The sequence below is a fragment of the Plecotus auritus genome (assembly GCF_963455305.1).
Source record: "Plecotus auritus genome assembly, chromosome: 6".
NCBI lineage: Eukaryota > Metazoa > Chordata > Mammalia > Chiroptera > Vespertilionidae > Plecotus > Plecotus auritus.
Genome location: NC_137773.1, coordinates 107701411 through 107721603, shown reverse-complemented (window position 1 = coordinate 107721603; position 20193 = coordinate 107701411). Strand labels below are relative to the sequence as shown.

At 50.2% G+C, this 20193-nt stretch overlaps 1 protein-coding gene across 1 annotated transcript in view; it reads right to left on the bottom strand.

The window, feature by feature from the left end:
* The window catches only part of OBSCN (obscurin, cytoskeletal calmodulin and titin-interacting RhoGEF), a gene marked incomplete at its 5' end in the record, with an annotated part of 172327 nt that overhangs the window by 38607 nt on the left and 113527 nt on the right, over window positions 1-20193 (bottom strand). Inside the window, 7 exon segments of the mRNA XM_080676888.1 lie at window positions 11872-12150; window positions 12922-13792; window positions 14569-14942; window positions 15484-16158; window positions 16420-16695; window positions 17210-17482; window positions 19576-19842. Coding sequence (XP_080533014.1) covers window positions 11872-12150; window positions 12922-13792; window positions 14569-14942; window positions 15484-16158; window positions 16420-16695; window positions 17210-17482; window positions 19576-19842 — 3015 coding nt within the window.

Sequence of the window (20193 nt, the reverse complement as noted above, 5' to 3'; positions counted from 1 at the left end):
ACCCAACCTACAGGCATCTGGAAGGTACCCAGGAGCGTTCTCTCCCCAGTAGGAAGAGAATTAGCCCTGCGTGAGCGCTGCCTTGGCCTCACCTAACAAACCACACACCAAACAACCAAAGTGCTTCCAAAGGAGCCGCTGTTTTCCAGAACATAGCTCCAGGAGACCTGCAGGAATGCACAACATCCAGCTCCCTGCAAGGCAAGACTCGCAGTGTCAGGCACCCAGTCAGAAGTCTGCAGACACGCAAGGAGGCAGGAACACAGGACCCTCGATGTGGAGAATGATCAGTCAAAACTGACCTGACATTAGAACTGCCAGAGAAGGACATGCAGGTATCAGAACTGTATTCTCTGTGTTTGAAAAGTTAAGTAGAGAGGGCATATAAAGAAGAGTCAAGTAGAATTTCTGGAGACAAAAAATACAGTAGATGAGACTAACAGCAGATTAGATACTAAGAGCAGTGACTGCATAGGCATAGCAATAGAAAAATCCAACTGAAATGCACAGAGAAAAAATAGTTTTAAAAACTTAAGAGTATCAATGAGCTGCACTGTGGCTTTATGTAACTGAAGTCACCAAATAAGGGGAAAAGACAATTATTTGAAGAAATAATGGCAAAAAAAAAAAAATCCAAACTTATTGAAAACTATAAACCCCCAAATTCCAAGAAGCTTAATTAACTGCAAGCATAAGGGGAACATAAAGAACAGTGCACCAGCCCTGACTGATGTGGTTCAGTGGTTGAGCATCATCCCATGCACTAAGAGATCACCAGTTTTAATTCCTGGTCAGGGCACGTGCCCAGGTTGTGGGCTCGATCCCCAGTAGGGGGCGTGCAAGAGGCAGCTGGTCAATGATTTTATCGCTTTCTCCCTCTCCCTCTCTCTCTTTCTCTCTCAAATCAATTTTTAAAAATTAAAAAGGAAAAGTGCACCAAAAAATATGTGGGAATAAACAAGTAATCTTTTCTGTCAAAGAAGGGAGTTTAGGCAGCCACCATGTTGGCCCTCATGACTTGCAGCTCCCCTGGGGACCACCATTTTGAAATGACAAAGGTCAGCTCCTTCCTTTAAATTAGCCAATAGTGCAAGACTGTGAGCCTAACCTCTGACCAATCAAGGGTGAGGGACAGATCATGTGTGTCAGGCATAAAACCTTCAGTGGATCACCTGTTCAGTGTGCATGTGCTGCCAGACTATGTGTCTGTGCATCCTCCTGCGGGAGTAATGATATCTGCCTTACTATCTGGCTCCTGAGTATGCTTTGTGTTCTGACAGGACCCCTGGTTTTGGGGGTTTACCTTATTTGTAACAATTTGGGGGCTCTTCCAGGATTCCAATAGTCACTATGGGGCCAATTGGACCCCTCTCCTGAGGAGGGAGGTGCGCCCTGCTGCCAAGTTGTGGCTGCCTCGGTGAGGAGGGACAGCCATTACCCCCCGGGCCAATTACGAGCTTGGGATAGAGAGTCAGCTAGCAATGCAGGAAGGGCCCAAGCAAACGAGAACCATGGAAATCAGGTAACCTCATGCATGAGCCAAGGTGGAGAATTGGACTGAGTACTACTTTGGTGGTTGGGTATCCTCAGAGGTTGGGTATATGTGACTGGGATGTGTCTTGGACATGAAGCTAGTTCAGAGTTCTGTGAGGGAAGTGGCCAGAGAGGTTTGAAGCGGATCTTGGGGAGTGTGAGAAATTTCCAATATGGGAGGTTGAGCACATAGTCACAAGGGACTTTCTGAGGATGGGAAAACAAAAATTCTAGGCCTAGGGAATACATTCTCCCAGATAGTTCATTAGGGAGAATGCTGAGGTTCAGGGGAAGGACAGTCTCCGAACCAGGGACAGGAGACATTGTTCTGCTTTGGTGGTTTTTTAATCAGGGCATTCTTTGGTGTCTGTAGCCAGACAGACAAGGAGCATGGTGTGAAGCTTTACCTGTGGGTTGTGCGCACCTGTATAAGATGTTTTGTGTCTCCTTGTTGTTTGGTTTAATTTTTTTTTTTTAATATATTTTATTGATTTTTTACAGAGAGGAAGGGAGAGAGATAGAGAGCTAGAAACATCGATGAGAGAGAAACATCGATCAGTTGCCTCCTGCACACCTCCTACTGGGGATGTGCCCGCAACCAAGGTATGTGCCCTTGACCGGAATCGAACCTGGGACCCTTGAGTCCGCAGGCTGACGCTCTATCCACCGAGCCAAACCGGTTTCAGCAGGTTTAATTTAAGATGGGGCACGTCTCGCTTTGGGGGAGCCCAGCTATTTGTGGCAAGGCTGAACATGTGGCAGAGATTGCAGGTACACCCAAGCAGCTGCCAAGAATTCTTAATCTTGGGGATTTTTCCTGCTTTCCTTCTCAGGGTGTCAGCTGCCAGAAATTCTAAGCTAGTGAAATTTTTTGTCTGTGTGTAATGGTTACTGATTTCTATCTTTTGGGGGCTGTTTGCTCTCCGCTGGTTTAGGAACATATGGACAAAGATTACATGGGGAAGTAGGGATTACAAGCATGGGGAAGTAAGCAATGTGGGCTGGGGTGGGACTCCCTTTTTTGGGCAATAAGATTAATGTTTCCATAATAATGGGCAGTTCTTGAATGAGGGACCACATTCCAAGGTTGACTCCCAAGTCCAAGGTTGACTCTCAGGTCCTGGGGGCATGTAACTTAAAATTTTGAGTTTGCTGGGCTAAATGGTAAAAATTGTTAAACATTTAGCTATTTTGAAATAACATGATACTAAAATGTTAATCTGAGTATGCCTTGTATGGAGAATCTAGAGGATGGATTTGAATGAATAAGTCTTGTATTTTATTTAAAATATATCTTCAAAATGTGAATATATTGCAAATCTGAGGGATGTTACTTACTTACATGTCACCTAAAAATTAAGGTTTCTAAGAGTTAAGAATTCCCCCCAAAAGAATTCCAATTGGAAAGAAATTATGGTTTTGGTGTCATTTTGAAGGAAAAAGAAGGTGGGTTCTGAAAGTTTGTAAGGTTTGTGAGGAAAGGATGTTATATAAATGACATAGGGCAGTAAGCCAAGACAAGTGGAATAGGGAAACTGAGATGGTTAAGTGCAATTTGGAACTATCTAGTAAATCCCATCTTCCCCAAACCAAGGACACTTAACAGTAAATGATTTGCATTTTGCCTCTCTAACCAGAGGGCAAATAGCTTATATCAACGTACTCAAGGAGACAGATAGCAGAAATCTAATTAGTGTCCTTTGCTGGCCACACCCAAGGACAAATGAAGTTAAATTTTTTCTTGACGTAGAATTGGCTTTAGGTCATTCCAATAGGCCCTGGAATGCCTCAAGATCTTCCTACGATGGAGATTAGGGGCCAATTTCTTAAGAACTATGTACTGGGTACCTCTTCTACTTTAATCTCCCTCAGGTTAGAAGGCCTCCTGACTCTCCTCTTGAGTTCCTGGCTCAGTGCCATTGACTGGGAGACTATGTTCTGGTAAAGACATGGAGGGATACAAGTTGGAACCCTCCTGGGAAAGGGCATACCTTGTCTTTTTTTATATATTTTTTTTTTTATTGATTTTTTTTACAGAGAGGAAGGGAGAGGGATAGAGAGTTAGAAACATCGATGAGAGGAGAGAGAAACATCAATCAGCTGCCTCCTACACGCCCTCTACCGGGGATGTGCCTGCAACCAACGTACATGCCCTTGACCGGAATCGAACCTGGGACCCTTGAGTCCGCAGGCCAACGCTCTATCTACTGAGCCAAACTGGCTAGGGCACCATACCTTGTCTTGCTTACCACTGAGACCTCTGTTTGGACTGCAGAATGAGGTTGGACCTACACACGGTTAAGGGCGGACCACCAGCTTCCCTGGGTGGAGACACCTCAACTTGGACAGCCATACTAGGACATATCCCCTTGAAATTAACACTAAAGAAACTGTAAGCTGTCTATTTGCTTTAGGGCTCTGGAAAATTGCAGGGGCTTACAATGTGGACTGGAGAAATGTGTATAATGTGGATCATGCTTACCCAGTTAAGTTATTGATTACAGATAACTTGAATGACTTGGATATTACAGCTTTTAAGCCAAAAAATTGGCTAGGACTAAATTTAGGATTAGATGTCACAGGACAAGGTCCCTTAGGGCCTACAGACCACTGCCACCACCATGCAAATAGAAGTAGGATATAAGGAAACGAATGCCTGGGTGGAATGGATTAAATATTCTGTATGCACCCTGAATAAAAGTGACTGTTACGTTTGAGGGGCATGAAGGCGAGAAACCCAAGTGGTCCCATTTCCATTCTAATGGACCTCAGACAGTACCTGGATGGAATGTGTGCTTGTCCTGTATCAGGAAGAAACTGCCTGGGGAAACGCTTCCTATAATACTCTCTCCCTGTTGTTCCCATCCAACAGAGGTAAAGAGCAAGGATCCCCCACAATGATCCATCCCCCACTTCCAATGTAAACTATACCTCCTGCCTCTCAAGGTGGGGGAGAACAGTACTCAGAGTTTATGGAAAATTTATCCAGATGTGTAAATGACTAAGTATCCTCAGAAACCAATCATTTTGCATTGTCAAAACCCCATGTTGATGTCTGGTGGTACTGTGGGGAACCCTTACTTGAGGTCTTGCCCAGCAGTTGGAGCAGAACTTGTGCTCTGATACAATTGGCTATCCTTTTCCCTTTGGCATATAGTAAACCTTTTTCAACAGATGGACTAGGAAGAAGAGAGTCCAAGGGGTCCCTTTGATCCCCATATATACACAGATCCATTAGGGTTCCAGGAGGAGTGCCAAACAAGTTTAAGGTTAGAAATCAGATTGCTGCAGGATTTAAATCTGTCCTGTTTTGGTGGTCCACTGTAAACAAGAATGTAGTTGGATTAATTATATTTACTATAATCAACAAAGGATTATTAACTATACTCTGAGATGCAGTTAAAGGTATAGCTAAACAACTAGATGCCACCAGCAGGATGACATGGGAGAATATATTGGCCTTGGATCTGATTTTGGCAGAAAAAGAAGGAGTATATATAATGTTGGGGGTCCAGTGTACATTCATCCCTGACAACACAGGTCCAGACGGAACCATCACCAAGGCCATACAGGGATTAACAATTTAGCTAATGAGTTAGCTGAGAATCCTGGAATTGAGGACCCTTTCTCCAATTCACTAGAGCAATGGTTCAGAGAATGGAAGGGGATGATGGTGTCCATATTCACCTCTTTGATAATCATGTTAGGAGTTACAGTAATGGGATGTTCTATTATGCCATGTATGAGAGGTTTTATCCCAAGGGTAATTGAAACCACATTGACCAAACAGCAAAATAATCTCCTAAACATTGCAGAGCATGAAAGTCAACTAATGTTAGCCAAGTTTAAAGAAAATAACTATATAAAAGAAAAGGGGGGAATTGTGAGAATAAACAATTAATCTTTTCTGTCAAAGAAGGGAGTTTAGGCAGCCAGCATTTTGGCCCATGTGACTTGCAGCTTCCCTGGGGGCCACCATTTTGAAATGACAAAGGTCAACCCCTCCTTTTTTCTTTAAATTAGCCAATTGACCAAGACCGTGAGCCTAAGCTCTGACCAATCAAGAGTGAGGGACAGATCACGTGCATCAGGCATAAAACCCTGAGCTGACTGCCTGCTCAGTGTACACATGCTGCCAGACCCTATGTGTGTGCACCCTCCTGCGGAAGTAAAGATATTTGCCTTGCTGTCTGGCTCCCAAATATCCTTTGTGTTCTGTCAGGACCCCTGGTTTTGGGGTTCCCTTATTTCTAACAATTATCATAATCAAATTACTCAAAACCAGTGATAAAATCTTAAAAAATATCCAGGGACCATTTTTGCGGAGATTGACAAACCAGTCCTACAATTTATAAAATAATGCAAGAGATCCAGATTGTTCAAAACAATCTTGAAAAAGAACAACTGTCATTTGCTGGCCACACCCAAAGACAAATGAAGTTAAACTTGGAGGACTACTATGTCTATATTTCTAAACTTACTGCAAAGCTATAATGTGGCAATGTCATAACAACAGACATTTAGATCAGTGGAATAGAAATGAGAGTCAGAAATAAAGCCATACATTTAATAGAAATTAGTTTTGGACAATAGTTCCAAGATAATTTTATGGGGGAAAATAGTCTTTGCAACATGGTGTTGGGACAACTGGATTTCCACATGAAAAAATGAATTTGGGCCCTTACCTCACACCATATACAAAATGAACATAAAATAGACCAAAGATCTAACTATAAGAGCTAAAACTATAAAAACTTAAAGAGAAAGCATAGGTGTAAATCTTTATGGCCTTGGATTAGGCAATGGATTCTAAGACATGACAACCAAAGTATAAGCATCCAAAGAAAAAGTAGATAAACTGGACTTCATAAAAATTAAAAACTCATGCATCAAAGGACACTGTAAAGAAAGTGAAGAGACAACCTACAGAATGGGAGAAAATATTTTAAAATCATCCTCCCTAATAAAGAGGGAATATGCTAATTGACCCTCATGCTGTCGCAAAGATGGTGACGCCCACAGCCAATAAGGAGGGAATATGCTAATTGACTGCCCCGCCCTCAAAGATGGCAGTGCCCACAGCCACAAGATGGCGGTGCCTAGTGCCCTCAGCCCCGCTGGGGTGGCAGGTGCCCGGCTGCTCTGCAGGCCTGCATCCGGAGTTCCCCAGTCCCCTCAGGCCCCCAGCCGCCCAGGACGGCCTGAGACACAGGCAAACCTCGGGTGGTGGCTGCCCAGCCACCCAGGGCCGCCCGAGGCTCAGGTAACCAGGGCCAGCTGAGGCTTGTGCTGCCGGCAGTGGCAGCAGCAGAGGTGTGATGGGGCGTGACCTTCCCCTGATTGCCGGGTCGCCTCCTGCCCCTGAGGACTCCCGGACTGTGAGAGGGGGCAGGCCGGGCTGAGTGACCCCCCTCCAGTGCATGAATTTTCATGCACTGGGCCTCTAGTATATCTAATAAAGATCTAGTACCCAGAATATAAAAAGGACTCTCACAACTCAAAATTTAAAAAAAAAACACAAATAACCCAATTTAAAAATGGGTCAAGGATTTGAATATTTTCCCAAAGAAGACATACAATATCAAAAGTCATTATTACTAGAAAAATACAATCAAAATCATGAGATAACACCTCACACCCCTTGGATGGCTGTTATTAAAGAAATTAACATAACAAGTGCTGGCCAGGAGGTAACTGGAAGGCTAATACATTGCTGCTGGGAGTGTAAAATGGTGCAGCTGTTGTGGAAAAACAGTTTGGAGGTTTCTTTAGAAGTTAAAGAAACAGTTACCACTTTAACCAGTAATTCCACTCATAGCTACATACCCAAGAGAACTGAAAACATGTCTGCATAAAAACTTGTACTTGATTGTTCATAGCAGCATCATTCATAATAGCCAAAACAACCAGTGGATAAATGTCATCCAATGAATAGATGAGAAGTCCATATACAATGGAATATTTTTCAGCCATAAAAAGGAATGAAGTATTGATATATGTTCCCACATGAATGGGCCTTAGAAACATGCTCAGTGACAGAAGCCAGACACAAAAGGCCATATATTATATGATTCTATTTCTATGAAATGTCCAGAATAGGCAACTTCAGAGAGACAGAAAGTCGATTAGCAGTTTCCAGTGGCTGGGGGAGAGGGATAGAGAGTGACGGCTAATGGGTATGAGGTTTCCACCTGAGATGATAAAAACGTTCTGGAACTAGATGGTAGTGGTGATTGCACAACGCTGTGAATATAGTAAACACTGGTGAGTTATACATTTTTAAATGGTGAATTCTATGGTGTACAAACATAAAAAAAAATCCCAATGGAAAAGACAAGTTATGTACAGAGAACCAAAGGCAAGAATAATGCCGTATTTCTCACTGGAAATAATACAAATTAGTATACAGGGGAGCTACATCTTTTTGTTTTTTGGGTTTTTAAAATTATTTTCTTGATTTCAGAGAGGAAGGGAGAGAGAGATAGAAACATCAATGAGAGAATCATTGATCAGTTGCCTCCTGCATGCCCCCTACTGGCGATTGAGCCCGCAACCTGGGCATGTGCCCTGACCGGGAATCCAACCGTGACCTCTGGTTCATAGGTTGATGCTCAACCACCGAGTCACACAGGCTGGGGAGGAGCTACATCTTTAAAGTATGGAAAGAAAAAGCTATTTGAGCAAAACTATCTTTCAAAACCAAAACCAAAATAAAGATTTTTTTCCCCAGATATACAAAAGCTGAAAGAATTCCAGCATATCCAGTCTCCACACAATGTTAGAAGACATCCTTCAGGCAGAAAGACACCAGATGGAAATCTAGACCCACACAGCAGAACACAGAGCATGGAAATAGAGGTACATGGGGACATGTGTATGCTCTTATCTTATTTAAGATAATCTACTTGTTATTGTTGTGTTTTTAATAGTTTTTTCCTTTTTTAAAAATATTTTTATTGTTTTCAGAGAAGAAGGGAGAGGGAGAGATAGAAACATCAATGATGAGAGAGCATCTTTGATTGGCTGCCTCCTACACACCCCCTACTGGGGATCAAGCCTGCAACTGGGAATCGAACCGCGACCTTCTGGGTCACAGGTTGGTCGATGCTCAACCACTGAGCCTCAGTGGCTGGACTAGTTTTTTCCTTCTTATTTTGAGACAACTGTAGATTCACATGCTGTTTTGAGAAATAGTATAGAGCCCAGCCAGCATGGCTCTCTCCCTCCCTCTCCCTTTATCTCTCTCTTAAAAAAATCAATTAAAAAAAAAAGAAATAATATAGAGATCCCATATATCTTCACCCAGTTACTGGCAAGGTTAATCCTATACTGGCAAGGTTAACTTTTAACTAATCCATTAGTGACATTAATCCATACACTGACCTTGTTCAGATTTTACAAGTTTCACATGAACTCCACTGAGTGTGTGTGTGTTTTATGACACTTGCTGCACGTGTCAATGACATGTTCCTTTTCCTTGCTGACTAGCATTCCATAGAGCACAGTTAACCATTCAACCCCTGAGGACAGATGGGTCATTACCAGTTTTTGGCTATTAGGAATAAAGCTACTATGAACATTTGGGTATAGGTTGTGTTATGAATTTGAGTTTTCATTTCTTGAATAAATGACCAACAAAATGATGGTTGGGTCTTATGGTAAGTACATGATTAGTTTTATAAAAAACTAGAGGCCCCATGCACAAAATTCGTGCAAGGGGCTCAGCCCTTGTAGCTGCGACAGCTGCCTTGGCCTTTACAACCCCGGCTTTATCTGGAAGGTCATCCAGATGGTCGTTCCACTGTTCGGCTGATCGGTCAATTTGCATATTATGCTTTTATTATTATAGAAGACTAGAGGCCAGATGCACAAAGATTTGTGCAAGAACGGGCCTTCCTTCCCCTGGCTGCCTGCACTACCTTCACTCCGCCGGAGCCATCTTTCTGCCTTCCCACGCTGCCCAGAGGCCTGGAGCGGTTGGGGCGGTGTGGAATGCCTGCATCATTGCCATGGCGACAATGCAAGCGTCCCGCCCTGCCCCTCCCCTGGCCACTCGGTGCCTGCATATGCAAATTACCCCACCATCTTTGTTGGGTTAATTTGCATACTCACTCCTGATTGGCTGGTGGGTGTTGTGAAGGTACAGTCAATTTGCATCTTACTCTTTTATTATTGTAGATTCCCTACCATGATCCAGAGTAGCTGCACCATTTTCCACTCCCATGTGGATGAAAAGGTGCTACATGCTACCTGAGAAGCTCAGGGAAGGCCTGTGTGACAGTCTTGCAAAATCAAAGACCTAAAGTAACCACAAAGGATGGTGTGAAATTAAAATTTTTTAGCTAAAAGCAGTTTATGGTGGGTAATCATGTCCTAGGCTAGAATCTTTCCTCACAAAAGTGAATCTTACCTTGACTAAGCCTGTCTATTGTCTTTTGCATCTACGATAACACACCTTTGGAATGTCAGGGTAACTCCTCTTTTTCTGGACCGCTCAGGGCACAACCAATGCACCAGACCAGAGACTACAAATCCTCTCATCGTTGTGTTTATCATGTTAATTGTTGACTTTTAACTATCCAGTACCCACCTACCTAAAAGATGTATATGTCTATCATTTTACTTTGTACCCAATCCCAGAGGCCCCCCTCTTGCTTTCTCCCTTCTCCCTAATCTACCACCAATGAATTTCATGTAACCCATTTACATCTCTTTTGATTGTAATGTATAAAATAAGGTGTAAAACTGCCATTCCCTGGAGCATTATCTCAATCTGTTGAAATTTTGCTTCCTGGCAATTGTCAACAGTTTGGTTCAAATACTCACAAAAATTCTGTACAGGGTTTGCATGTTTCTTACACTGACACCCACCAGCAGTGCATAAGGGTCCCATTTCTCTGCCCCCTCACCTGCATGTGGTGGCAGCACAATTTTTATGTTAGTCATTCCACTGTGGGCAGGGATGTTTTGCTAGGGTCCTGGTTTGCATTTTCCTGTTGGTTAATGTGTGGAAGACCTTTGACACATTTACTTGTCATCTCTGTGTCCTTTCCCATGAAGTGTCTGCACATGCTCCTGTTCTAATTAGATTTTTAAACATTTTTTTACTGTTTAAAATTGAGCATTCTTTATATAGTTTAGATAAAGTCCTTCACAAGATATATGGTTTGTGGATATTTTCTCTCAGCCTATAGAATTTCATTCTCTCTCTCTAGCCAGTGTGGCTCATTTGGTTAGAGCATTGTCCCATACACTATAAGGTGGCAGGTGTGATTCCTGGTCAGGGCACATACCCGGGTTGTGGGTTTGATCCCCAATGGGGGTGCATAAAGGATGCAACCAACCAATCAATGTTTCTCATAGCAATGTTTCTCTGTCTCTCTCTCCCTTCCTCTCTCTAAAATCAATTTTTAAGAAATACTTCATTGCTCCACACCAACAAAAGATTTTAACTCTGATGAAGTCCATTTTACTAATTTTTTCTTTTACCAGTCAAGTATACAAAGATCTTTCCTAGCTCTAGCTACTGAAGATTTCCTCCTATTGTTTTTCTAAAGTTTTATATTTACATTAAGGATGTAATCCATTTTGAGTTAATTTTTATATATGGTCTAGGTTCTTTTTTCTTCTTCTTATAAATGTCCAAATTACTCCAGGGCCATCTTTGAAACTTTATCCTTACTCCACTCAATTGCTTTTGCACTTTTGTCAAAAATCAGTTAGACATGTCCAGCTGGCGTGGCTCATGTTGACCTATGAACCAGGAGGTCTCAGTACGACTTCCGGTCAGGACACATGCCCAGGTTGCAGCCTCTATCCCCAGCAGGGGATGTGCCGGAGGCAGCTGACCAATGATTCTCATCATTGATTTTTCTATCTCTCTTCCTCTCTGAAATTAATAAAAATATATTTTTAAAAAATCAGTTAGACATATTTATAGGGACCATGATGTGGTCTTTTCTGTGGCCATCCTCCATCCTGAAGCCATCTAGAAGCCCTGCAGGAGTCACTGCTTTAGTGACTTGTCACTTAGGAATTTTAAGAGATTTAAGAGTTCTGAGCCAGGAACCAGGGATGAGACCTGGTACATATTTCTTATTGCCCACAGTGCCATTGATCACCCACCATGCCCCAGGACACCTCCAAGCCTTTCTGGGTCTCTCCTCATCCCTGACGCTTCTCAAAGAGTTAAGGCCCCTATCCCTCTCCCCTCCAAGGGGCTCCCAGAGAGCTCTCCATCAGCCACAAGACATCATCCAACCCAGCACTGCCCGCCCCCCAGCCAGAATGCCCTGAGCCGCCCACCCTAGGCCAGCAAAACAGGCCGGCCACACTCACAGTCCACTCGGAGCTCAGCCTTGGTGGAGGACACACCCATGCTGTTCTCAGCCAGGCAGCGGTAGACACCCATGTCTGCAGGCACCACAGCCGTGATGATGAGCTGGTGGCCGCCCTGTTGGTCATCACTGATCATGTAGTGGTCATCCTCCTCCAGGATCCTCCCATCCTTGAACCAGCGCACACTGGGCACGGGCTGGCCTGTCACCACACAGTCGAAGCTCACAGGGTACCCGTCCAGCACCTCCTGATTCTGCAACTCAGTCAGGAATACTGGGGCTGGGAGGGACAGGTAGAGCATACAAGTCAGTAGCAGCCCCCGTGCCCAATTACCTGGGCTGCAGCCGGTGCACCCGTGTGACCCGCAAGGCCCCCATTCAAGGGAGAGCACTCACAGACCAAGCAGCTAAACAGCACTGTCTCTGCTCTCTGAGCTCTTCCCTCCTCCCCATTCCTTAGGGGAGTCCTCCCTTTGTCAACCTGGCTCCCAAGCCACCTTGTGGCCAGAGGGACAGCAGGCAGGAAGTGTGCAGGCGGGGAAGTGGAGGGAGGACCAAGGCATTGTGGCTGGGAGTCCAGGGTTTGAGGCCTCACGCTCAGAATGGAGAGGGACATTTTCAAGGCACAACACTGTGAGTGAATAACACCCCTTCTGCCATTTCTAGGGACATACAAGTGAACAGTGATGTGGCTTTTTAATTAATTTTTGTTGCTGGAGCAGGAAATGGGGTGCAGACCGGACCACACAGAACCCCACTTTTTATACAGGTTGCATCTCAAACCCTCATGGAGAAAAACACAAACAAAAGTCAGCATTCCCACAGCCAGGGTACAGATAAGAACGCTGAGGCTCTGACAATAACAGGCAGAACTGGGTGGAGCTGGAGCTCCATCCACCACCAAGTCAGGCTCTGCCAACCTCAGTGGGCAGCATCTGCCAAGAGCCAGAGGCTGGGATCCAGCCAACTCCTTGACCTCTCAGCTGACCCTGGTCATGCACCAGCCTCGCCTCTCCTCTTCCGCCCCACCCCAGGTGGCTCACAGACTCACCAGCCTCTGTGGTCCGCAAGCTGGGCACTGGCTCCAAAGGCACTGTGGGGGCAAGGGCCACCTTGGCGATGCGTATCTCCACCCCCCGGGGTCCCTGCTCCAACAGGCTGATGTCCACCCCAATGCCTAGCATGTTGAACATCTCCTGGAAGTGGGTGGCCGCCCGACGGGCCTCAGCCAGTGCCTCAAAGCGGATGCAAACCAAGTGCTCATCCTCGCGGTACGTCTGCCAGTCCCCAGGCTCCTCAGGCTCCCCTGAGCCCTCATCGGCACTCAGGAAGATCTCCTCCTCCGAAACCTCAGCTGGGCCCTTGGTGCGGAAGAGGCGGTGCAGCCGCCGGGCTGCCCGCCGGAAGGCGTCATCCACTTCTCCACCAGAGGAGCTCTCAGCCTCACTCTCCGTCCCACTGACAGCCACGTGGGCACTGTGGACCGTACAGCCAAACTTGCTGCTCACCTGGCAGGTGTAGCAGCCCGCATCAGCATGGCCCACGCCAGTGACCAGCAGAGAACAGGTGCCGTCCCTGAGCTGGTCAATGTGGTGGTGCCTGCCATCCGTCAGCTCCACACCGTCCTTCAGCCAACGAGCTTGCACCTCTGCTTTGCTGGACACCACACACTCCAGACGTAAGATGTCTCCCACCTGTGCCTCGGTGTCTCCAAATGTGCTCCGGAACACGGGCCCCTCCTGCTGCCTCATCTCCTTCCGCACCTTGTAACCCTTGAAGGCAGCCTGGATCTTCATGGCTGCCTTGTCCAGAGATGGGTCACTGAGGTCTTCAATACTCAGGTCTCCTGGCAGTGGGCACACTGTGGTCGGCTGTTTCTGCTGCTTCTGCAGCTTTCCAGAAGGGACTGCTGGAGCCCCAACCTGTGTACACAGATCGGGTAGGGAAACTAAGGCCTGGATCAGGGAAAGGATGGGCAGGGGCCTCCGGGGTAGGCTAGAGGCAGAACCCGGTCTGATCCCAGCTCCAGCAGGCCACTCTGCCTCCGCTGCTGGCAGCTGCACTACCTTCACTGAGGCCCGATACTTGATGGCTCCTGTTGTCACAAAAATCAAGCCCACCTTCCCTGAAATCACTTTACACCCAGATGGAGACTCACTGGGTTGTGAGGAGCACTACAGAGGGGCCAGTCCCAGCTCTTCAGGGAAATGAGGGATGGGTACATCAGTGGATGGATAAATAGATGAAAGATGCATGATGGCTGAATGGATAGATAAGTGGTTAAGTGGATGGCAGATGGATTAATAAATGGATGGTGATGAATGGATGGATGGATGGATGGATGGATGGATGGATGGATAGATGGATGGATGGATAAATGGGTGGTATAGACCTATGGACAGCAAGTGAATGGATGGATGGGTGAATGGTGGATTGGTGGGCGGATGGGTGAATGTGTGGATAGATGGTGATAAACGGAGGTGCATGGATGGAGGGTTGATGGTGGTAGATGCATGAATGGATAACTGGATGGCTGATGGATGGATAAATGGATGATGACGGATGGATGGACAAAGGCTTATTGAATGGATGGGTCGGTGGAATGGTGAATGGGTGGATAAGATGATGCATGGATGGACAATGAGTGGCAAAGATCTGAGACACTAGGCCTACCTTGCAGGCCAGGCTGGAGGCTCACCTTACTGGCCAGTGGAGAGGTGCCAGGCTTCCCAGCCTTCTTAAGGTAGGTGACCAGGGAAGGAGTGCCTGCTCGGGACTCGTCGTCAGAGCTGGTGTGTGAGAGGTCGGCCTCACCAGTGCGTGCCAGTTCATCGGCTGTGGAGTAGTCCTCAGATAGGTCAGGGGCCAGGTCCTCTGCCTCTTGCCGCAGGCGCTGCAGGCGCCCGTCCTCCTCAGGCAGCTCGCTGATGGAGTCCAGTGTGGGCTCGCGGCTCATGCGGCGCTTTCGAGCCAGGGCCTCCCACAGCAGGTGCAGGTCACCCTCCTGGGCTGCCTCAGGAGGCAGGCTGGGCTGTGCAGGGACCTCATCTCTGGATCCTGGTGTCAGCACCACTGTGGACAGCAGGAGACTGGTCAGCCAGGTGGGAACTGGGCTGCCGACCGTGGTTCCCCTCAATAGGCCTCTGCTGCCCACCAGGGCTTCTGGAGAGCTCTGATGGCACAGCCTTTACAAGGTTTCAGAGGCTCCAAACCCCTCTCCTTGAGCCTCAACTTCCCCTGCTCAGGCCTCAGTCCTCAGAGTGAGGTGAGTGATGCTCAGAGGTCATGGGAGGTTCACAGTGCAGAGGGGAGGAGACACAGTGCAGGGGGACTCAGAGCACAGGGGCCTGAGGACTTAAGGGACCAGCAGTGGGTATCCAGGACTGTGATGGCCAAAATCACATTCAGGGAGGTGGTGCATCCTAAGACGCCAGAGATGTGGGTTCAGACATGAGGCTGAGCCATGCAGGGTCTGTGCGTCTCCCCAGCAAGCCTCAGTTTCCCTTGGTGTGAGGCAAACTCCCCAAGTGGACCCCTTGCTGTGGGGGTCCCCCCTACCCCAGGGTTTCCCCCAACTCCTCCACTCCCGCATGCTGGGCCCTGGAGGACGCACCCTGGAAGGCCGTGGCAGCAGCAGAGATGGGATCCCTGGCAGGGGCGCAGCGGTACTCGCCCTGGTCCTCTGCTGAGAAGCCCCGAATCACCAGTGTCTGTCGCCCACTCTGGCAAAGAACCTGGAAGCGCCCCCCAGGCTGGATGCGCTCCGTTCCCTTCAGCCAGACAACCTCTCCAGCCTCCAGCACCTCACATTCCAGACGCAGATCCTGGCCAGCCGCCACCTGCCGGCTCTCCAGAGCGAGGGGAGCGGGCGCAGTTTCCAGGGGCTCTGCTGAGGATGAGCGCATCAGTAAGGACGCGCCGACCTTCCAGTTTAGGGAGGCTGAGTGCTCCAGGCTGGACCCCCCCAACCTTATCCGCCAGGACCAGGGCAGCAACTCACCGAGCCTCACTGTCTGGGGCAGGTGCACGGGCTCTCCGGCGCCTGCAGGGCCCACAGCTGCCACGCGGAAGCGGTAGGTCTCCCCAGGGGCCAGGCCGTCCACAACGCACTCGGGCTCAGACACCAGCTCGTGGCACAGCTGCCACTCCCCAGTGGCCGATGGCTTCATCTCCACCCGGTAGCCACGAAGACCACCACCGCCATCGCTTGCGGGGGCCACCCAAGACAGTGTCACGGAGCGGTCACTGCGTCCCACCACCTCGGCGTCCTCCGGGGGGTCCGGGAGGCCTGCGGGGGAGGGCGGTCAATTTGGTCTCCATTTTCTCATATGGGGCACAGCCCCTCCTGCCCTAGGGTCTGATTCTGGGGCGCAGTGAGGGCACGAACAGATCACCCCCCAGGCCTGTGAGCCGTGGTGCCTGGGCTCCTGTCTCCGGGAGTGAATGCTGTGCGCCTGGTGGGAGGACACGGAGAGCCTGCAGTAGCTTCTGGAGCTGGAACCTCCGCCCCTACCCACCCATGGGAGAGTCCAGCACCCGAGCCACCCACCCAGCACCGTGAGCCGCGCGGAGGCCACGGCATCGCGGGCGGCAAAGGTGACTTCGCCGGCATGGTGTGGCCGGGCGCGGCGCAGCAGCAGCGTGTGGTGGCTGCCATCTGCGGTCACCATCCAGTCCTCGTCGTCAGGCTGCACTGCAGCCCCATTGATGTACCAGGTTGCCTCGCCCACGGGCACCGCCTCGCTGAGCGTGCAGCTGAAGTGGGCCTGCCTTCCTGCCCCCACGGCCGCATCCCGTGGGGGCTCCAGGACCTCCAGGCGCCAGCCTGCGGGCGGGGCCAGGGCATGAGCTTGGGACCAGGACGATGGCCTCCCGGTGCTGGGAGACCTTTCCCCCTCAGCCCTCCCTCTACCTCCGAGCCAAGTCCTCAGCCCTCCCTCTACCTCCGAGCCAAGTTGGGGCCCAGCTCCCGTGGGAGGAGTCTTAGAGATCTGATCTCTGAGATCATTGTTCTCCAAATTCCAAGCCTCCAGTGGGATGGAGCCTCAGAGACCAACAGCCCTCCTTAACAGCCCTCCCCACTCTGCCCACCCTCCCCCTATAAAGGCAGTATCTGGTGGAAAGCCTCTGAGAGACCCACGCCCCCTGTGACCACCGGTTCTCCTTGCACCCCGGCATCTGGTGGGAGGGGTCTCAGAGACCCAGGACCACACCTCTACCCCCTAGTGGGAAGGGTCTGAGAGACCCACCCAACCTGCAGGCCCAGCACAACCCCTCCTCATCCCTTCAGCAGAGTATCCAGTGGGAGGGGTCGCAGAGACCTCCACCCGCACACCCACCTCTGACGGTGAGGAATGCTGAGGTCACCACATCCCCAGCCAGGAAGGTCACCCGGCAGCTGTCCTGAGGCCGCAGGTTTTTGAGCAGCAGCAGGTGCCGCAGACCATTCTCAAAGTAGACCACCTCGGCGTTCTCTGAGCTGAACACGGGCTGGTCATCCAGCAGCCAGGTGTGTGCAGCCACCTCTGGCAGGGACAGCTGGCACTCGAACAGCGCTTCGCCCCCCTCGGGCACCTCCACGTTCTCCAGGCCACGCACCACTGTATTCTTGGCTAGGGGATGGAGGGGTGACTCAGGGCGTGGGAGCCCTCACTGCCCAGGCCACATAGAAATGCCCCCCATGACACAGGGCCAAACAGCGGGCCACCAGTGATGTCCACGTGGAGCCTTCATGCATGTCCTCCCAAGGCCCTGCCCACCTCCACACCATCACCACGCTAGTGTCAGGATGGGGGTCTTCCCCACCTCACAGGAGAGAAACCCCACAGGTGCTCCCACCCTTGCCCTGGCTGCAGGTGGGGTTCTACTGTCCCCCTTTCCGCTGTCTCCGGGCCAGTGCTATCAGACCTGCTGGGCTGCTACTCTCACTCGCTGGGACCAGAGAGACCTCTGCCATCTTCCCCAGCCCTCTCTGGTTCTCTCCTAAAAAGTCTGAGAGTCTACAATAAACGGCCATGCATTTTCCACGGAGGCCATGAACTCAATGACTGACTGTGAGGCTTGCCACCTCCTAGTGCCGTTTCCAGGACAGGCATCCAGCCAAGAGGAGTGACAAGAGGGGACACTACAGTGGGAATGAAGGAGGGATGCATGGGGGACAGAGGGGAGTCATGTCAGTGGGGTGAAGGATGCAAGGGGCCAGGTGGTGAGATCAGGCAGGAAAGGAGCTCCAGGTGACCCAGGGCTGGCCTGGATGCTAGGAAAGGACTGAGTTTGACCCACATGACAGCAAGGAGCCACTGCAGTCACTGAGCTGGAGGTCTGAGCCCATAGCCCCAACTGCTGTCTGGATACGTGCCCCAGACGGAACCCACACACAGCCAGGATGCACCCTCCCAGATCGGTTAGCGTCCAGGCCCATGCCATAGGCAGGGGTGTCTCCTCTGGACAGGGGCCCAGGGAATGAAGTGGGGAGGGTGTCTCAAAACAAAGGACCTGCTGGGCTACCCACATCCTGCTCCCACTGCTTTCCCACAACAGAGCAGACTCCCCCTTGGCCCAGCCCCTCTCCTCCCCACGTTAGAGCTGACAGGGACTTAGGCGTCTGACTCCATTCTGCTGGATGGCATGATCAGGGCCAGCTGACGGAGACAGGAGGGGTGGGGAGTAAGGGGGAGGCCGGTAAGGTCATTGCTGGAGCTCACCCTTACTTCCTACCCAAGGATGTCACCATTGTGTTTTATAACCCCTCAGATTTTAAAGCAGCAGCAAGCCCCAGAGCCCCACTGTCCCCCTTCCTTACACTGCTCCCTTCTCCATGTGGCCCTGCCTGTGGCTGAAGGCTCTACCCAGATGTTCAGGAGCCCCAGACCCATCCCCCAGGCCGGGGACACACTGCTCCAATCACATTTCCAATGAGGACGTTGGAGTGCTGCGGTGAATGGAGGGAGTTTTGTCTGTTCCCTGATGTGCTCACAGGTGCCCCCCAAAAATGTTTACAAAACTTAGTTGTTGAACTAGTGAGGGAATGGGGGATGGGGAAGGAGGTTGTGACCTCGTGTGGCCAGTGGGAGACTGGTCTCACCTGCTCACACCTGCTATCCAGCTTGGATGGCCCCGACAACTGTCTCCACTCTCTAGCTCACTCCCAACCAGGGACAGTTCAGATTTTCCCAAAGTTCAAGTGGCTTCAGCCAAACAATGCCCCCTTCCATACAGGGGGGCGGCTACTCTTGATTCCCCAACAGCATATCCTCTCAAGGACATGGGGCTTGGTGCACCCTCCAAGTGACAGCCTGGGAAGGGGCAGAGCTGGGATCTGAGCCCAGGATGTGGGGACACAGCCCCACGTAGAGCCCTGCGGAGGGTCTTGCGGCCCCAGGCCTGCTTGCTCACCCGCCCAGAGGCTGCTTCCTTGCCTGCCTCTACCTCCCAGTGTTTTGGATGCAGGTTCTTTAGGTGTAGTCTCAGCCCAGGGCCTGTCCAGCCACCCTGTGTTATCAGGCTGCTTGAGGAAGGGTGGGGTCTGGATGGGTGGGCTCAGGGCCCAGCCAGATTCAGCAGGACCAACTGCTCAGATCCTGTCTTTCTAGTACTGGCACGGTCATGCACTGCTGGATGCCCCTGCCTGATGCTCCACCGTTGCGTCTTGGCTGGAACCATGCCAAAGCCTGCTAGGCCTGGGCTGCCTGCTGGGCGGCCTCACCTTGCACTTGCAGCAGAGCCACCACTCGGGTGCCCGCAGCCTCACAAGAATAGATGCCACTGTCGCAGGGCAAGGCTGGCCTGAAGGACAGCCTGGCCACGGTCCAGTCCTGTTCTATGATGACGCGACGCCCGTCGGCGCGCACCTCCTGCTCGTCCATCTTCCACGTGGCCTGCACTGGCCGTGAGTACTGGCAGAGGAGCTCGGCCGGGCCACCCTCCTCCACCGCCAGGTCTTGCATGGCACTGACCACCTCCACTGCGGGATCTGTCGGCCAACACGCCGGGCACGTGTAAGCCTGAGCCGTGTGACCAGCGCCTACCCGCCCTCTGCGGTCAGCAGCAGCAGTTCATCGGCAAGCAAGCGAGGGGCTTTTGGCAGGAAAGGAACTGGCCATGGTGGCCCAGGACCCTCCACATAGTGCAAGCCTTGCCCCTACACACCCCACCCATGGCAGACGGCCTCCATCCACTTGTCCCCTCCTGGCCCCTCTGACCTCCTGAGCCCTTTCCTCCCTGGGCCTGGGGAGCATGGAGCACCAGCAGGGACACAACACCTCCTCCTGAAAGTTCAGGGGCCCTCAGCATCTGCTGCGCACATAGCACCCCCAGCCCAACT